The sequence below is a fragment of the Microcaecilia unicolor genome, chromosome 2 (genome assembly GCF_901765095.1).
Source record: "Microcaecilia unicolor chromosome 2, aMicUni1.1, whole genome shotgun sequence".
NCBI classification, from domain to species: Eukaryota; Metazoa; Chordata; class Amphibia; order Gymnophiona; family Siphonopidae; genus Microcaecilia; species Microcaecilia unicolor.
Window position 1 is genome coordinate 113,496,224 of NC_044032.1, and position 19,881 is coordinate 113,516,104.

The 19,881-nt window shown below is 44.2% G+C and overlaps 1 protein-coding gene across 2 annotated transcripts in view; it reads left to right on the forward strand.

Moving 5' to 3' along the window:
• CDK7 (cyclin dependent kinase 7) overlaps positions 1 to 19,881 on the forward strand; it is a 151,773-nt gene that overhangs the window by 54,380 nt on the left and 77,512 nt on the right. For both annotated transcript variants that reach the window (XM_030192287.1, XM_030192286.1), the window contains 2 exons: positions 14,542 to 14,652; positions 16,511 to 16,629. In XM_030192287.1, the coding sequence (XP_030048147.1) occupies positions 14,542 to 14,652; positions 16,511 to 16,629 (230 nt within the window). The remainder of the gene's footprint in view (positions 1 to 14,541; positions 14,653 to 16,510; positions 16,630 to 19,881) is intronic.

Consider the following 19,881-nt stretch of genomic DNA (forward strand, 5'->3'; position numbering starts at 1 on the left):
TCTCTCATGTCCTCCTAAAACAAAATTTGACCAGTGCAGGCTTTGGTCTCCAGACAACCACAGGTAGAGGTGTTTGAGTCTGGTTTGCCATGCTAGAATCTGTCATGCTTTAAGTTCAGAAACATCTGCATCTAGGTGAGGAAAGTGGTTGAGCTTTTCTCATGAGGTAACATCTGTTGCATTAGCTATGGCCCCTTCTCATATTTGATTTGATTGATTAGTTTGATATTCCACTTAATACAGCCAGGTTTTAAAGCAGTTTACAATAGTAAACAATGAGGCATATTTTCAAAGTTACATAGGGGCTCATTTTCAAAGAAATAAGAAAGCTACAGATGTACAATCTGCACATTGAAGCAGCAACATAAAGTAAAGCATTCACACTGAAGTTTTTTTTTTTTCTTTTATCTCAATAGGCTGAGGTATCTCAGTATGCAGAGTATCTCCTTTTTTTTTTTTCACAGCTCTGCTTCACTTGCTAGATGTGGGGTTCTCATTCAATGCAGGCCAATGACAGGGTTCTAGAGGCTAGAAGAAAGCTGGGAGGTGGTGATAAATTTACAGGCTTTGTGCCTAGGGTCAAAAATAAAAGTAACATGATGACTATATATTTTTCCCCCTTACACTAAAACAAGTAATTAGAAATCCAAGTAACTTTGTTGGTGCCACTGCATTGTTCATCACTTCTTCTTTAATTTAACTGTTACTTGAAACAATTGACACCGGTTATCAGAGCAAACTTAAAGATTGAGTTCCAATACTATGCCATTACATGTTTCAGACAAAGGACTAAGAGGCAGATGCAGCAACCAAACGTAAAAAAATCTAAATCGTTAAAGCCCCTAACGATTTTTAAAAAACGAAGAATGCTATTTCATGGGATTTGGCAATGTAGGTCAATATCATCATTCTGGGCGGCAATTGGTAGATACCTGACAAGGGTGTTGGGGCGCACAATCAGCATAACATTTGAAAGAGCTATATTCAGTATGCCCAGACTCTGGATGGGAACCACGAGGGGAGAGAAATTGTTTCTCAGCAAGGCCTGCATATTGGGGAAAAAATGCATCTTACTCCACTGGACTGAGGATTGCCCACCCTCCTTTTGGCACTGGAGGAATAGACTCCAGGAACTATTGACATGGGAGTCTAGAGGAGCGGGACTGTCGCCGGGAAGGCAGCGGAGGTTTCTAGCAATCTGGGGGGCATATATAAACACCATATCACCTAAGGCGAGAAGTCAGATCTTGAATAGACTTCCCTGGGACCAGTGAAGGGAATTGGACTATAAGCAATGCGCAGGGAGGGGAAGGGAGGAGGGGGGGGGGGGGGATTTTGGGGGAATAAGGAAAGAGTCTTGGCTAGGTAGGTTAAAGGATGGATGAGGCCCTGATCTCAAGACCATACCTGACATTTGTTTAACGAGGTCAATATATATTACGGTTATTTCCCAGTTCAGGGAAGGTTTTAGATGACTGAGGCTCAGGTCATTTTGAAGTTAATAAAGTTAATAAAGTATACCAACCTGAGAAGGAGGGGGAAGGGATGGGGGGCATAGGGGGGAGAAAAGCTTCTAAAACACAAAATAGATGGTTGTTTTGTATTATCTTTAACCTTGGTCTACAAGAGGATACTGCCGCAATATTAAACGGCCAGGTATGTGATCTGCGATTTCGGTGGATCAAGATAGGCAACCAATCAGCAACATACAACAAGAGTTATTAGTTGAATTTAATATTTTATTTGGATGTTTATGTACAAACAAAGAGATAAATATTCTGTTTATAAGCACAAAGGTTTGGGGGGGGAGAAATGTGGGAGGGAGGGAGGGGGGGGGGGAGGAAAAAACCTAGATAACAGAAACCAATGATTGTTCCATATAAGTATGTTATATTATTTACACAATTGTACATCGAAATGTACATTCATGTTTAACATGCTGAACCATTAATAAAAACTGTTGAAATATAAAAAACGAAGAATGCACCAAAAAAAAAAGTCACACATGCTCAGATCGGTATTGAAACGTACAATGTATTAAAGAATCACAATACACATCGGTAATCGGCCCCTAAATCATACGCAGAGCAGCAAAGCGTTTTGCTGGCTGCTCTGCGCATGCTGCAAACGTCAAAACAAACAAACAAAAAAAAAGCCACAACACATACACGTGGCTACCCGGTCAGCAAAATACAAAAACAAAGGATCAGGAGGGGGCAAGGGCGCTCGTCCAGAGCGTCCTGTATGGACGGCCTTGCCCCTCCCCCCCCCCCCCCCGCTGCTCCCCACTTTCCGCCGCTTCCCCCCCCTCCCCCGAAAAAGCAAAATTCTAGCAGCTCCGGTCCCCCTCCCTTCCTGTTCTTCTGTTTTGCAAAAGCTAAGTCCGCCTCCCATCATTCTTCCGCCCCGTGCTGCGCCCCCGCTGCCCCTTCTGAGGTCGACTACGCCGCTCCCCCCTCCACCGAGACCCCCCTCCCTATTACCGACCCGAGCAGCGCCTCTCACCTCTTTCTGAAGCGCTGCACGGGCAGGAAGTTCTGTTGTGTTGGTTCAGAGTCTCCATGACGTCTCTTCTTCCCTGGCCTAGGCCCCGCCTCCTTCTGACATAAGTAACCTACGTCAGAAGGAGGCGGGCCTAGGCCAGGGAAGAAGAGACGTCATGGAGACTCTGGACCAACACAACAGATCTTCCTGCCCGTGCAGCGCTTCAGAAAGAGGTGAGAGGCGCTGCTCGGGTCGGTAATAGGGAGGAGGGTCTCGATGGAGGGGGGGGAGTGGCGTAGTCGACCTCAGGGGGGGCAGCGGGGGCGGGGCACGGGGCGGAAGAATGACGGGAGGCGGAGTTAGCTTTTGCAAAGCAGAAGAACAGGAAGGGAGGGGGACCGGGGCTGCTAGAATTTCGCTTTCACGTGGGGGGGGAGTGGTGGACAGTGGGGAGCAGCGGGGGGGGGGGGGGCATGGCCGTCCATACAGGACGCTCCTGATGAGTGCCCTTGCCCCCTCCCGATCCTTTTTTTATTTTTTTTTATTTGATGTGTTTTCTGACACGTTTTCTTTAAGTTTAAACACAGCTCTTTTGGACATATGTAATGCTACATCCTTTGGACCAATCACAGCGCTTTTAGCTCTGCTAATGCGCTGGGATTGGCTCAAAGTTTGTTTATTTTTTCACTTTACGATTTTTCCTGGCACAGAGCTGTCCTAACGAGAGGTCCAGACCTCTTATTAGATTTCCTGCTTTTTTCCTGCGTAAAGGCAATCGGAAAAGGTTAGTGCATCTCGTTTCAATGGGGTTTTTACACTAATTGCTCATCTCCATTCCGTTTTCGTTAGCTGCTAGCTTCCTCGGTAAAAGCCCTTTGATGCATGCAACGGATCAAAATTTCCTCGTTGGAGGGTCATTAAAGGCTCATTAAGCTTTAGTGCATCTGCCTCCAAATCCTCTCTTCCCTTTCTCCTGCTACAGTCAAGGGGAAAGGAATGTCAGGGCAATACTTAGAAGAAATTGATTTTGCAACATTCAGTCACAGTTACAAATTGCCTATACCCAAAATATTCTGATACAATCTATTTACTTTATTATAAAACAGAGATCAAGGGACTTCCTTTGTTTCCTTCATCCTTTTTCGTAACAGCTTTCTTACAGGAAAAATCATTTCCGGCAACAATCTGCTAGAAATTCAGGAGTGAACTTACTTTTTTCTTTTCATGACTCTGGATTCTTTTTTTTTTTTAATTAATGTACACCCAAGTTTAATCTAAGAAATTCACAAGTATCTACATAAAAGGAGTTTATCAAAACAATAGCAAACTTTTAAATGTAAAGGCAGGCAAGGAAGACTTTATTGCTTGCTTCACATTGAGCTGTTAAGAGGGTCTGTTGCCAAGTTTACTTAGTTTGGTCCAAGGAGGTTTAATTGACAGGAGATGGTGGAGCGTGATTGGTCCATTCGCTTGCCACCATACAAAGTAATGTATTTTGAGTGTATCAAGATGGCGGTGGCTGCGTAGGGAAGCAGATAAACCTCCTTGGGTGTAGACAACTTCAGCCTTGTCACGTGACGCAGTCTCCTATCAGACAAACCTCCTTGGTTTGGTCTGTTTTTTCTCTTAACAATTCCCTTTAAATCTATTAAAGGCATTTCCTTTTTAATCTTTTAGGAGCAAAACAATATTAAAATGTTATTGATTTTGAGCAGCTCATTAAAACCAACAATTTCAATTGTCAGGCATGCCAGAGTATCATGAAACCAGATTGATTACTGCTCTGTAAGTTACTAATTGTTAAAACAAACAGCTTCATTCCAGTTCTTCTGTCAGTGTAAACTCAGGACGGACTTTAAAACTCAAAATGTGACCTGCCTCTAACTTTTCTCTTCAGATCGACAGAAATACAGCTTGAAAAGTGAATAAAGCTGCATGTATTTTTTTTAAATCAGCAGCCCAACCCAGTAGAGCTAAGCATTAGTGAATATCCTCCCAGCTCAGCCTGCAAATTTGGACTAGAAAGAATTAGAGGACAATAAACATGTTACACATGCCTCATTTCTCTTACAACTCTGCCCTTCTTTTTTTTCCTTAGATGCACCAACTCACAGAGACATGTGGAGGGGCATTTTCAAAAGGGACGTCCACGTTTCGATTTGGACGTCCTTGCAAAACGTCCCAATCCAGGGGCGGGGAAACCAGTATTATCGAAACAAGATGGATGTCCATCTTTCGTTTTGAAAATACCATCACGGATGTCCAAATCCTTAAATTTGGTCGTCCTTAAAGACAGACGCCCCTAGACATGGTTGTTTCTGATTTTCAGCGATTTTTGAAACCAAGGACGACCAAATGCAAGCCATTTGGTCATGGGAGGAGCCAGCATTTGTAGTGCACTGTTTCCCCTGACATGCCAGGACACCAACCGGGCACCCTAGGGGGCATTGCAGTGGACTTCATAAATTGCTCCCAGTTACATAGCTCCCTTACCTTGTGTGCTGAGCCCCCCATAACCCACTACCCACAACTGTACACCACTACCATAGCCCTTATGGGCGAAGGGGGGTACCTAGATGTGGGTACAGTGGGTTTGTGGTGGGTTTTGGAGGGCTTGCTGTTTCCTCCACAAACATAACAGGTAGGGGGGTATGGGCCTGGGTCCGCCTGTCTGAAGTGCACTTACCCACTAAAACTGCTCCAGGGACCTGCATACTGCTGTCATGGACCTGAGTATGACATCTGAGGCTGGCACGAAATATTTTGAAACATGTTTTTTGAGGGTGGGAGGAGGGGTTAGTGACCACTGGGGGACTAACGTGAGGTGATCCCCGATTCTCTCCGGTGGTCATCTGGTCATTTCAGGCACCTTTTTCTGCCTTAGTCGTAAGAAAAACAGGTCCGGGTGAAAACATCCAAGTGTTCGTCAGGGACGTCCTTGTTTTTTTCGATTATGGGTCAAGGATGTCCAAGTGTTAGGCACGCCCAAGTCCCGCCTTCACTACGCCTCTGATATGCCCCCTTGAACTTTGGCCGTCCCTGCGACGGAGTGCAGTTGGGGATGTCCAAAATCGGCTTTCGATTATACCGATTTGGACGACCCTGGGAGAAGGACGTCCTTCCGATTTATGTCGAAAGATGGGCGTCCTTCTCTTTCGAAAATGAGCCCAATAGTGTAACAAAAGACTATACAAACACAGTCTAACGAATAACAAATTACATGCAACATACAACAAACTCACAGATGGCACAAATGTCTGCAGAGTGTTTTGAGCACACCGATACACAGTTATATTAATATTAAAGGATCCTTCCAAGCAGGGCCGGTCTTAACAAGTGCGGGGCCCTATGCAGACCAATTTGGTGGGGCCCCATCCTAGCCCCGCTCTAGCCCCACCCACCCTAGCTTCCCCCCACTCTAGCTCCACCCCATTGAAAAGATTATTCCATTTTTAGAAATTTTTTTTATTTATGAAACTTCAAATAAAGACAAATGAAGCTAAACTTGTACAAAAAAACTGATGAACTCCTCATGCCACAGGGAACCCCAAATTTGCCTGAATTAGCAAGGTAGGTGCCCTGGGTCCCAGAATGTCTAACACCAGCCCTGTCCCAAAGAGGGATATAGGGAGAGAGGAGAGGTAATGAGTCACAGACTTAAAGATGTTGTAGGTGAATAAGAAAAGTTTGAAGTGTATCCAGAAATGTGAACAAGCCACTGAAGTGACTTGAGAAGGAGAATTATGTTAATATAGAGAGACTAGTGGAAGATGAGTTGCACAACTGAATTTTGAATAGATGAAAGTAGAGAGAGATGGTTCAGTAGGAGAGCTGTGAACAGCAGGTTGCAATAGTCCACAAACCTCTTTTATGCACTTTTTCTCTCACTTCCAAGTTGGTTTGCCCATATTTTGGATTATTAAACTGAAAGCAGCGGGCTATATAACTGTATATTAATATCATTAGGTCCCTAGCCCCCCTGACCTCAGAGCCCCCTACTTTTGACCCCTCTATGCTACCTGTTGGTACTCTTGCCACTTTTTAGCAGAACAAGGTGAATACACTTCAGTCCTCCTTAATTAGCTCTTCTCCCCTTTCTCATCCCCCCACTCAACTCCTTCATTCATCCCCCTCTCTCCCCCTCCAGAGAGCGCTGCCCAACTTCAGTCTTCCTGGTGCTCTTTCAGTGCTATCGTCCTCTTCTCCCTCAAAACTCCAGGACATGAACCCCTTTGACTCTCCTCTTGATCCCTGGCACACTCACTTATTCAAGCATCTAGCACCTCATGTGTTCCCCTTATTTTTACCCATCCTTCAAATCTCTTTAACCAACAGCAGTGTTCCAAGTGCCTGGAAGCATGCTCTAGTCTTGAAACCCACCCTTGACTCCTCTGACCCTGCAAACTTCTGACCCATCTCAAACCTTCCATTCATTGCCAAAATTGTTCACTACTAACTTTGTGACTTCTTGGACAAGACCTTTGTTTTACACCCCTACCAGACCGGTTTTAGGAAGAATGATAGCCTGGAGCATCTAAGACTGGCCCTGGGCACAAACTTGCTCCAGCTCCTCCACTTGACTTTATTTTAAGTCACACAGCACTTGCACCAGCGATGGCTCACCGGCACAAATGAACCACCAGATCATCACTTTAATGGTTGAGTTCCATTCGCAAATCAACAAGAGCACTTTGGTTCCTTTATAAGAAAAGCTATCATCATTCATACCTTGCCTTTGAATGGCACTGGCAGCGGCACAAACTTGCTCCAGGTGCTCCACTTGACTTTCTTTATTTTTTAAGTCGCACTGGCACCAGCGAATCGATGGTAGGCTCACCTCCGACCACGCTCCAGCTCCTTTTCCCTTCCCGCTCAATGACCCGCCCACCATCGTGGAGGAGTGGCCTAGTGGTTAGGGTGGTGGACTTTGGTCCTGGGGAAAGCGCGGGGTACAAATGTAACAAAACAAAAAAAAAAAAACTGAAGGAGGCGGGACATTGAGCAGGAAGGCGGAAGGGAAAAGCTGGGGTGAGCCGTCGTGCCTGCAACTGTCTGTCGAGGCCGGGCTGTCGCTGAAACTGTTGTTCTGGGACTGGGAGGCGCTGGGAGCTGACGGCGGGCTCAGCAGGGGAGTAGGCGCCGGTGGCGGGAGCGGAGCGATCATGATGCGGTCCGGAGCGAGCGGGATCATGATGATGATGCGGTCTGAGTGAGCAGGGGTCGGAGGGAGAGGCAGAGTTGAGGCGCGCGGGGCCCTATGCGGCCGCCTTGGTCGCCTCTGCCTAAGACCGGCCCTACTTCCAAGAGAAACTGCAGCTTGTGTTTGGTATAATAATGCAATTTGTCCAAATACTTGTTTGTTTCCCGCGCAATGATCCTGCATGAAGTCTCAGCCAAACCTTTTAAAGAGAGTCATCGTCCCCTCAAAACTTCCCCGTCTGAAGGTTTAACATAACCTTTAGACATTTGGGATCCCATTTTACCTTATTCCAGAGGACCAGCCTTCTGAGACTAATATTCCCAGTTGGTCTCTTACTTATCTCAGAAGTTGATATTTCCTAATCTACTTCTTATCATTTCAGAGGTTGATATTCCCTAATCAACCTCCTGGCACCCACCCTTCTCTGCTCAGATCACTTGTGGTGAAACAGAAAACAAAAATAAACATCACAGCTCCTCACATGGGGGAAGAAATGGGTTCAGATCACAATTCTTAAGCAAAATGAGTTCTTTATTTGTTGGTTAGTTCTTAGCCAGCTGAATAACAAAAACAACGTTAGTCTGCAGTTTACCTTACAAGTATATATGTGCACAGCTGCAGGAGAGCACTCCAGAAGGATTTCCCCAAATGCTCTGGCATTATTATATACTTTGGGGCTCATTTGTAAAACAGAAAAACATCCAAAAAGTGGCTGATGGACTTTTTTTTTGCCAAAATGTCCAAATTGCTATTTTTTAAACCCATTTTTAAGATTTGTTTTCTGTGCAGTTTGTATGCAATGCATCCAAATCAGAAGGGGCGGGATTTGGGCGTTCTGCCATAATGGGACAAAGCAAAAACGTCCGGAAAGTTAGATGGTTTGGTCTAGACTGTTTCAGTCATGACTTAAGTCACAGAAAGGTGCCCTAAATGACCACTGGAGAGATTAAGGCATGACCCCCCCCCCCCCCCCTTTACTCCCTCATGGTCACTGACCCCCTCCCACCCACCAAAGATATGAAAGAAACAGTATATACCAGCCTCTGTGACAGCTTCAGATGTTATGGCTCTTTCTATTAGAGCAGCAAGCAGGTCCCTGGAGTAGCCTAGTGGTCGGTGCAGTGGACTGTAGAGAAGGGGTCCCTGGCTCATGTCCCACTCTAACTGATACACTTGTGTTGGAAAGTGTGAGCCCTCCAAAACCCACCAGAAACCTATTTGACCCACATATAGGTGACACCTGCAGACATAAGAGCTATTGTAGTGGTGTACATTTGGGTTTTGGAGGGCTCCCCATACAATATAAGGGGGTAAGGGTGAGGTGTATTCCTCGGACTTGCAGTGCCCTTTAGGGTGCTCTGCTGTGATGTCTGTGTGTGGCCAGTCTACTAAGAATGCTGGCTTGTCTGTGCATTTTTCACTTGGACTTTTTTTGAAAATGGTCCAAAAAGATAGATGCACTGAGCACAAAAACATCTAGCAGATGGCATTTTTCAGCCTTGGTGATTTCATTTACACAATCTTTCTAACAGTACCTTTAAGTATATGTCCTTGGGCAATCTTTGCACATCCTGCCTCCTTAATTTTCTCCTTCTGCCTTTCTCATTGATAAGGCACGTGTATGAGGTCACCCAAAGCCCAGTTTGCCTCTTGCTGACTTTGGAACTCTCATAAAGGTCAATTTCCCATTCGTCAGGCCATATGGTCTTTATCTGTCTTCATTTTTCTCTGCTTCTGTGCTTTACCACTGAGCTCCAATCTAAATAACCAGACTTCTAGTTCAGTTTGACCATCTTGGATAGTATGCAGCCTCCACCAACCTGTCTGCATAAATACTGTTTACTGGGAAGTTGTGCCTTTCTTGCACTAATTCTGCTACCCCATGGCTTGCAGTTTTGCTACCTGTACTTATTTCATTACCCTTGGTTTTGTCCTTATCATCTCTCTCCATGCCTTTTCTAGGCAAGTGAAAGGTGGTATGTACTGCAATCTCCCAACCCCGGTGGTCCTCTTGTTTTAGACAGACAGTAGAAAGGACTATTAAGTTCATCCTGTCTTACTTCCTCCAACCCCAACAGATTTTAGTTTATTATGATGATGATGCATATTAAAGAGACTTCAGTTTTGCCAAGTCTAAGAATTGGTAAAATTCTCCACACTCAATAGGAAGGTCATAAATGCTATTTTTATCACACAGATATTCTAATACTCCCAACTTTGGATGGGGGTTTGGGCAAGGATTAAGGATATAATGAATATCTAATATAAGCTTTAATTTCAAATTATTATTTGGAAATTAATTGGAGGTATGGAAAATGTTTCTTCTGCAATACTCTCCTTGTATTTAAAAGTGATATTTAACAAAGGGTGAGAGTTCTTTTCTAATGATACTTGATGAAAGATAATATTTGACATAGAAATATGATGCTGTTGCAGATAGAAGATTTCAAGAAATCTGTGGGTTAAGTATCTTGTGCTGTAATTTAAAATTTTGTTATCCAATCTTCAGATAAATTATATTCCTTTTCATCCAGACCAATGTCTATTGTCTCCCTACCAGCAGATGGAAGTAGATAAACTGAACTTTTCTAGTGACATCACTAGTATAAGGGCTGGTGCAGTCTGCAGTCAGGTTGGACTGCATGCAACAGATTTGCTTTTGGTAGGCCTGACTCCCCGGGATGTCATCTATGTCTTACATCCCTTCTGGTTTAGTTCTTTAGCTAATGTTGCTCCTGGGATTCAGGCCATGGGTCTTACCTCATTTGAGCCCAGAGTCAAACCCTCCACAGCTCTGAGCCTTGTCCCATGGACTGTTGCTTGGAAAAGCATTTTGGAAGAGGTCCCCACAGGGCTCCTGCCAGCGGGGGTGGAGGTTCCAAACCCACCTCCATCCCAGTGCACCCCTGCAGAAATTTAAAAAAAAATGAAATAAACTTGTTTTGACATTCTTTTGCACCAGGTCTGGAAACCATTACCTGACACAGTTAGAGTGTTCAGGCCTGGTGGGGGGGTGGGGGGGGGGGGAGCATTTTTCCACTGTGACACTATAGGGATGCCAGGAGGAACATAAGAGTAGCCATACTTGGTCAGACCAATAGTCCATCTAGCCCAGTATCCTGTTTTCCAATCAGTGGCCAAGCCAGGTCACAAAAACCTGGCAGAAACCCAAATTGTGGCAACACTCCATACTACAAATCCCAGTGCAAGCAGTTGCTTCCTATCAGGCTTATCTTAGAAAGAGAAGGGCGCCCATCTTCCGACACAAATTGGGAGATGGGCGTCCTTCTCTCAGGGTCGCCCAAATAGGCATAATCGAAAGCTGATTTTGGGCGCCTTCAACTGCTTTCTGTCGCGGAGACGACCAAAGTTCATGGGGGCGTGTCAGCAGCGTAGCGAAGACAGGACTGGGGTGTGCCTAACACATGGGCGTCCTCGGCAAATAATGGAAAAAAGAAGGGCGTCCCTGACGAGCACTTAGGCGACTTTACTTGGTCCATTTTTTCTTGCGACCAAGCCTCAAAAAGGTGCCCGAACTGACCAGATGACCTCTCCTTACTCCCCCAGTGGTCACCAACCCCCTCCCACCCTAAAAAAAAAAATTAAATTTTTTTTTTGCCAGCCTCTATGCTAGCCTCAAATGTCATACCCAGCTCCATGACAGCAGTGTGCAGGTCCCTGGAGCAGTTTTAGTGGGTGCAGTTCACTTCAGGCAGGCGGACCCAGGCCCATCCCCCCCCCACCTGTTACACTTGTGGTGGTAAATGTGAGCCCTTCAAAACCCACCAGAAACCCACTGTACCCACATGTAGGTGCCCCCCTTCACCCCTTAGGGCTATGGTAGTGGTGTACAGTTGTGGGGAGTGAGGTTTTTTTTTTGGGGGGGGGGGGGTTGGGGTGCTCAGCACCCAAGTTAAGGGAGCTATGCACCTGGGAGCAATTTCTGAAGTCCACTGCAGTGCCTCCTAGGGTGCCCGGTTGGTGTCTTGGCATTTCAGGGGGACCAGTGCACTATGAATGCTGGCTCCTCCCACGACCAAATGGCTTCGATTTGGTCATTTCTGAGATGGGCGTCCTCGGTTTCCATTATCGCCGAAAATCGGGGATGACCATCTCTAGGGACAATCATCTCTAAGGTCGACCTAAATGTGGAGATTTGGGCGTCTCCGATCGTATTATCGAAATGAAAGATGGCCGCCCATCTTGTTTCAATAATATGGGTTTCCCCGCCCGTTTGTGGGGACATCCTGCGAGGACATCCTCAGGAAAACTTGGGCACCCCGTTCAATTATGCCCCTATATGTCTGTCTCAATAGCAGACTATGAAATTTTTCTCCAGGAATTTATCCAAATCTTTTTTTAAATCTCTGTTACCACATTCTCCGGCAGCGAGTTCCAGAACTTAACTATTCATTGAGTGAAAAAATATTTTCTCCTATTTGTTTTAAAAGTATTTCCATGTAAATTCCTCTAATGTCTCCTAGTCTCTTTTCCAAGCTGAAGAGCCCTAACCTCTTTAGCCTTTCCTCATACGAGAGGAGTTCCATCTTCTTTATCATTTTGGTCGCTCTTCTTTGAACCTTTTCTAATTCCACTATATCTTTTTTTGAGATACGGCGCCCAGAACTGAACGCAATAGTCAAGGTGCAGATGCACCTTGGAGTGATATAAAGGTATTGTAGTATTTTCGGTGTTATTCACCATCCCTTCCTAATAATTCCTAGCATCTTATTTGCTTTTTTGGCTACCGCCGCAAACTGAACAAAAGATTTCAGCGTATTATCTACAATGACACTCAGATCTTTTTCTTGAGTGCTGACCCACAAGGTGGACCCTAGCATCAGATAACTATGATTCAGATTATTTTTTCCAATGTGCATCACTTTGCATTTGTCCACATTAAATTTCATCTGCCATTTGGAAGCCCAGTCTTTCAATTTCCTAAGGTCTTCCTGCAATATTTCACAGGCACATATTTTAACAACCTTGAATGGTTTTGTACCATCTGCAAATTTAATCACCTTACATTTGTACCCCGCGCTTTCCCACTCATGGCAGTTCCGATTTCTATATCATTTATAAATACGTTAAATAGCAACAGTCCCAGTACAGATCCCCGCGGCACTCCACTGTTCACCTTCTCCATTGAGAGAAATGACCATTTAACCCTACCCTCTGTTTTCTGTCCAATAACCAATTCCTAATCTATTCCAGAACCTTGCCTCCTATCCCATGACTCTTTAATTTTCTCAGGAGTCTCTCATGAGGAACTTTATCAAAAGCTTTCTGAAAATCTAGATACAATACATCAACCAGCTCACCTTTATCCACATGTTTATTCACACCTTCAAAGAAATGAAGCAAATTGGTGAGGCAAGAGTTTCCTCGGCTGAACCCATGCTGCCTCTGTCCCATTAAACCATTTTTGTCTACGTGTTCTGTAATTTTATTCTTTATAATAGTTTCCATTATTTTGCCCAGCACCAATGTCTGGCTCACTGGTCTATAATTTCCCGGATCACCCCAGAACCCTTTTAAAAAATCGGCATCACATTGGCCACCCTCCAAGCTTCAGGTACTATGGTTTTCCTCATTTTACTATAGTCGCCCTTTCAGACATGAAATGCAGCTACAGTAGATTTCCTTTGTTATGATCACTGTTTGCCAGCTTTCCTAATCTCTGTAAATATTTCTTCATCCGTCTGTTCGTTCTGTCCCGGCGGACGGTAGTACAGCCCTACAAGAATACTCCTTCCCTTCACACATGGAATTTCTATCCATAATGATTCCATGCTGCTATCTGTTTCATGTGGAATATTTATTTTATTTGACTCAATTCCCTCTTTAACATGTAGCACAATCTCCCCTCCAATTTGATCCTCTCTATCATTGCGATACAATTTGTACCTTGTTAACACGGTTTCCCATTGATTATCCTCTTCCCACCAAATCTCTGAGATGCCTATTATATCTACCTCATCATTTAGTGCCTGTAGAAGCTGGTTCTGCTAGCTCTTACTGTCTTGTTTGCAATGAAGCAGCAGTAGTTTCCTCAACAGATGAGTCTGGAGAGCTCCCAGAAGGGAATTGCAGTAATGCTGTACCTCCTTCCAGCCTGATGACACCAGCTGTGCTTCTTCCAATTTTGGTGAGGACAGCATCTATTTTGCAGTCAGCGTGCCAACATTCAGGATGACCTGAGAAACATGCTAAACATGAGGTGGGAGATCTCGACAGAGGGGGTCAATGCCAACCCAATGGAAGCTTCAATGTCGAGGGGGCTCCAGGGCTCATGGGGCCACATTTAATCTAGGCCATCTCAGAACTTGCAGGCCTTCGAGAAGGGGTTTAATTCCCTAGTTTGTGGTGCACCTTTCTGGCCAAGGAGGGACCCCAGGATCCAGGGGCCTTGGTCCACAGATAAGAAGTCTTGTTTGGCAGAGTGGGGGATTGGACCTGGAGCAGGCCTTATTCCTACTTGTATCCCATCCGGATAAGTCATGGGGACTAGAGGAGGATTTTGAGGGCCTCTCCATGCACTCCATAGGGCCCTTTCACAGATGGTTCTATCAGAGTGGTAACTGCTGGAGAGTATCTTCAGAGGTATGAAACTTTTGGGCAGGTTCTGTCCGTTACCATGTAAGAAGCTCAACCGATTGGTCTGTCTCCCTAGGGTGGAAGCTCTAGTCGTGGCCATGACCAAGAAAACCACTATTCCTGTCAAGGGAGGCTTGATCATGAAGAATGCTCATGACTAGAAGAGAATGCTGTGAATATTAAATAATTACTAGAGAAAAATGTGCAAGCTTTTGGCTTGCTTTTGTGTTGTTAATATTGCAGTGTTAATAATTTTGCAGGTGATAATAAAGGATACCAGCCTAGTTCTAACACCAGCTAACATCAAAGCATACATGCTGATGACGCTTCAGGGGTTAGAATATTTGCACCAGCTCTGGATTCTGCACAGGGTAAGCAATGAGCTGTCTTTCATATATAGCAGTAACTGTTAGGAAGGACATCGGTTTGGATTATAAAGACTTTATAATCTAAAATAGAATCATATAAAGTAATAATACAAACCATACAACTGTATAAAGCTGAAGCAGTAACTTATACACATGTTTTTGTTTATTTTAATATTGTGATTTGTGTCTGTCAGTTTTCTTCTCTCTTACATCATCTCAACCTGCAAACTGAATTCATGGTACTGACTGTTAGACTTCTATACACACTCACATGCTTGTAATGGGATGTTGACTCCAGATGTATTAGCAAGTTTGGGCAGTTTATTATTTCAGACTGTCTTTCTGTTACAAATATAGACAAGTCTTACAAAAAAAATGGTTGTTCACCCCTCCCCCCCCATTGGTAGTTTTGTTGTGTTTATGACTATGGTGAGCTACTTTTCTCTAGAATAAATCAAGTAGCTTACTTTTAAGTAAGTTAGTGGCGCTTAATACAGTTGAGAATATTTTCAGCATCTTTCTGCCACCTTTGTATTTATATAAAAATACAGAGAAAAGAGAGTTAAAGGAGCAGTGCCCTGTCTCTGTCTGTCTCTCTCTAAAAACACCTAATATGCTGCTGTTAAAGAAGGGGAAAACTGAAAAACCACTTACCTAATTTAGGGGAAGATGCATCAACAAAACGTAAAACAACCAAAAACGTAAAAGTCATTACCGTTTTAGAAAAAACGAGGGATGCACTAAAAAAAAAAGACGCACATGTTCGGCGCGGTATTCAAATTTCAGATGCATGAAAATATCGTTAATCTGGTGTAATCTCTGCCAATGGTATAGGAAACGCATGCGCACAATCACCAAACCTATATCACCTTGCTGGAAGACGCCACACCGCTCATCCCTGTTTCTTAATCAGCTGATATCACAGAGTGCAGTTGAAAGCGTGCATCACAAAAATAGCCTTCCATTTTGGCCGGGTTTTCAATCAGCTGATATGTGAGAGTGCAGTTGAAATCGTCCATCAGAAAAATAGCCTTCCATTTTGGCCGGGGTTTTCAATCAGCTGATATCGGGGAGTGCAGTTGAAAGCGTGCATCACAAAAATAGCCTTCCATTTTGGCCATTATTCACACCCAAATAATAAAAACGTCTTTTTTGGCCGTGCTTCACAGTCAGCTAAGAGATCTGGAAGTCTCTGAGCCAATCACAGCGCGTTTAGCTCAGCTAAAAGCACGGTGATTGGCTCAGAGACTTCCAGGTCTCTCAGCTGAGTGAAGCACGGCCAAAAAGGAAGTTTTTTTTATTTAGCCAAAATGGAAGGCTATTTTTGGCCAAAATGGAAGGCTATTTTTGTGATGCACACTTTCAACTGCACTCTCCGATATCAGCTGATTGAAAACCGGGGCCAAAACTGAAGGCTATTTTTGTGATGCACACTTTCAACTGCACTCTCCGATATCAGCTGATTGAAAAACAGGGAGGTGAGCGGCACGGCGTCTTCGGGCAGCATATATGACATACGTTTTTGACAATTTTTCGATCTAGCGCAGCCCCAATGAGAGGTACAACCTCTCGTTAAATTTTCCGGTGATTTCCACCATTAAGGCAATCGGAAAAGGTTAGTGCATCTCATTACAATAGGGTTTCTGCATAATTTGCTCATCTGCATTCCGTTTTCATTTGCTGCTACCGTCATCGGAAAATGGCCTTTAGTGCATGCCATGGTTAAAAACTTGTTTGTTAAAGGGTCGTTTTGTTTAGTGCATCTGGTCCTTAGTCACCACTGAGACATGCCAGAGAAACACAGGAAGTAGTTGTGAAATTGAGGAGATCTAAGTCTGTATTTATTTTTATTTCTGACCAGGATCTCAAACCCAATAACCTGTTGCTGGATGAAAATGGAGTGTTAAAATTGGCTGACTTTGGCTTGGCAAAATCTTTTGGAAGTCCTAACCGTATATATACACATCAGGTTGTAACAAGGTAAGAAACATATAGAGTGCTGCAGAACAAACCTAAACGCTTTTGTTGCTGTTGGGTCTCTTAAAAGTTACTCCAAGGATTTTCAAGTTGTCTGATATGGGAAGTTTAACCTCTGGGGTGCTAAGTGTAGTTGGGAGGAGTGGAGAGTGTAGAGATGAGAGGACTAAATACTGTGTTTTCTCTTTATTTAATTTCATCTTAAAAGCATCGGCCCAAGAGGCTAGAGTGGTCATACCTGTGTTTATTTTATCAGAGATTTCAGATAGGTCGGATTTAAAAGGGATGAATATGGTGACGTTATCAGCGTAAATGAAGGGATTAAGGCCATATTTGGCTAGAGACCTGGCCAGAGGAACCATCATTAGGTTAAAGAGTATCGGAGAAAGCAGAGATCCCTGTGGCACTCCGCATTCCGATAGCCATGGAGATGACATGTTTGTAGGCCCTTTGACTTGGTAGGATCTTGTACACTAAATTGTAGGCACAGGGGACTCAGGCCCCCTCCAAACTGCGCCTGTTAAATGGCTGGCAGGGATGCCGAAGCCCCGCCACCAATGAAATTCATTGCTAAGCCATTCCCCTTCTCTTGCTGCTGCAGGAAACAGGAAGTTGGCAGCATGCCTCCAGATGCTGATGCTGGGGCTCCTCGCGGAAGAACTGAGCATGCTTGAGGAGTTCTGGAGCTAGTGGCTGGAGGCATGCTGCTGACTTCCTGTTTCCTGCAGCAGCAAGAGGAGGAAGGGAGTAGCTCGGCAACAAAATTCTTTGGCTAATGGGGCCTTGGCATCCCTGCAGCAAAGGTATTTTTAACACATTGGGGGAAGAGTAGAGAGGGAATGCATTGCCTCCCTAGTCCACCCCGAGCCCCCAGAATCGGAAGGCTGGCTATGTCTCTGCTGTAAATACTAAAAGAAATTGCTCCTAGTGTTCTGGTGTCCATCTTAATTTATGACATTAGTAGTCCTGATTTGTCATGATATCGTGGTAACTGCTATAGAATTTGCACCTTTTATAAGCTGCTGAGTGGCCCAGTGCTGCTTCAGACCTTCACTGCTACAGTTCATGATCATCTCCCCCTCAGTGCATTTTGGTTGCTGTCTTACTCTCACTGCTGCTTACTCTCACTGCTCCTCCTCCTCCTAACTGTTGTCTTCAGTATCTTCCTGCCTTCTTCCCCCTCACACAATTGCCACAGTCTGCAAATTTCCTCTTTTAGCCCCATGATCAGTGGCTTCTGCATCTTCTACAGGATCCCTCTTTGTGCCATCTTCCACATCCCTTTTAAGACACAAGATCCCTTGTTGCTCACAGATAGTCAAGGGATATCTTGCTGTGATAGGAAGATTTAAGTGGCCCCAGATTCGTCTGTCCTTTTGCTGGGTTGATAAGCACATACTAACTCGAGTTTCTGGTATTAGGCAGTTGCTGATCTTTGTCTGTGATCATACTACATTGATGTGAATACTAGTATAGCTATGCCGTCCTTGCTAACCACTGAAATCTAGTGCTTTAGTTAAGCTTTGTAGATTATGCAGAAGGAGTAAAAGGGTTGAAGTTTTGCTGAACCTTTCAGCTTAGCCAGCTGATATCCTGCCTTTCTGTAGTAGGGTTTCCCACAGAGTAGGCTATCAGACCTGATCACATATGCCATAGAAAAGTCACCATTACCTGATGCCCTGGTCCAGATCAGAGCCTGGGCGCTGCTCTCAGGATCTCACAGCAGCAGGAAACACTAGTAGTGGCTTTTAAATGTTTAGGTTCCTTTCTTAGTATGTGTGTAGCCAGTGATCTTCACTAATTGTTGTTATTTATTATTATTTCTGCATTTGTACCGCACATTTTCCAACCAAATTGTCGGTTCAATGTGGCTTACAGTTTACATCAGTTGAACATAGTGCATTATTGTTGGAAGTCTCTGTTTGGCATTGGTCAGTTTCTGATCGTGATTTGAGCTTTGTGGTGTGTTTTTGGTGTTCGGTTTTGTTGTTGTGCGGTATCATCAAGAATCAATTTCTGAAGAAGTGGGCTTTCAGGTGTTTTCTCGGAAAGTTAGATAGTCAGTCATGCGTTTTACTACTACTACTTAACATTTCTAAAGCGCTACTAGGGTTACGCAGCACTGTACAATTTAACATAGAGGGACAGTCCCTGCTCAAAGAGCTTACAATCTAAAAGACAAGTGAACAGTCAGTCCGATAGGGGCAGTCAAATTGGGGCAGTCTGGATTTCCTGAATGGTAAGAGTTAGGTGCTGAACGCAGCATTGAAGAGGTGGGCTTTCAATACCGTGTTCCATATCTTGGGATAGTTGTATGTGAAGCTGGTTGAGTATGAAGATTTGCATTTTAGGCCTTGACATCGTGGGGAGTGTAGGGTGAGGTAGGTTCTTGCGTCTTCTATTGTGTTGCATATAGGTAATTCTATTAGGTTAGTCATGTATTCTGGTGTGAGGCCAAAAAGTATTCTGTAGGCCAGGGTTCAAATCTTGAAGGATATATGTGCTTTGATGGGTAGCCATTGTAATTTTTGGAGCAGTGGTCTTGTGCTTTCGAATCGATTTGTTCCAAGTATTAATCTAGCAGCTGTGTTTTGTGCTGTTTGCAGTTTCTTTAGTAGTTGTTCCTTGCATCCTGCATAAGTGCTGTTGCAGTAGTCTGCGTGGGTGAGAACCATGGATTGGACTAATGAGCGGAATACGTCTCTTGGGAAGTAGTTTTTTATGCATTTCAGTTTCCAAGTGGTTTGGTACATTTTCTTCATTGTAGTTGAGATTTGGTTGTCGAAGGACAAATAGTGGTCAATGGTGACTCCTGGGATTTTTAAGTTGTCAGATATTGGGAGGGATGTACCCATGGCGTTGATGTTTGTGAAGCGTTCGGTGTTGTGTGATGATGTGAGTATCAGGCAGTGTTGTGGTTTTTTTTTTTTTTTTTGTTCAATTTAAGCTTGAACAATGATGCCCAGGATACCATTATATTTATGTTGTCAACGATCCTGGTAGCAGTTTCATGCAAATTCTTTTTGAAGAGAGTGTAGATTGACACATCATCGGTGTAAATAAGGGGGTTAAAACCTTGACTGGATAGTGTTCAGACGAGGGGTGTCATCATCAGGTTGAAAAGCATTGGTGACAGCAGCAAGCCCCAGGGGACCCCACATTACGCTTTCCAAGAGAGGAGAGAAAGACAAAGTTATGTTCACTTGGTAGGATCTTTTAGTCAGGAAGCCTAGTATCCAATCAAGCTGGGACTGT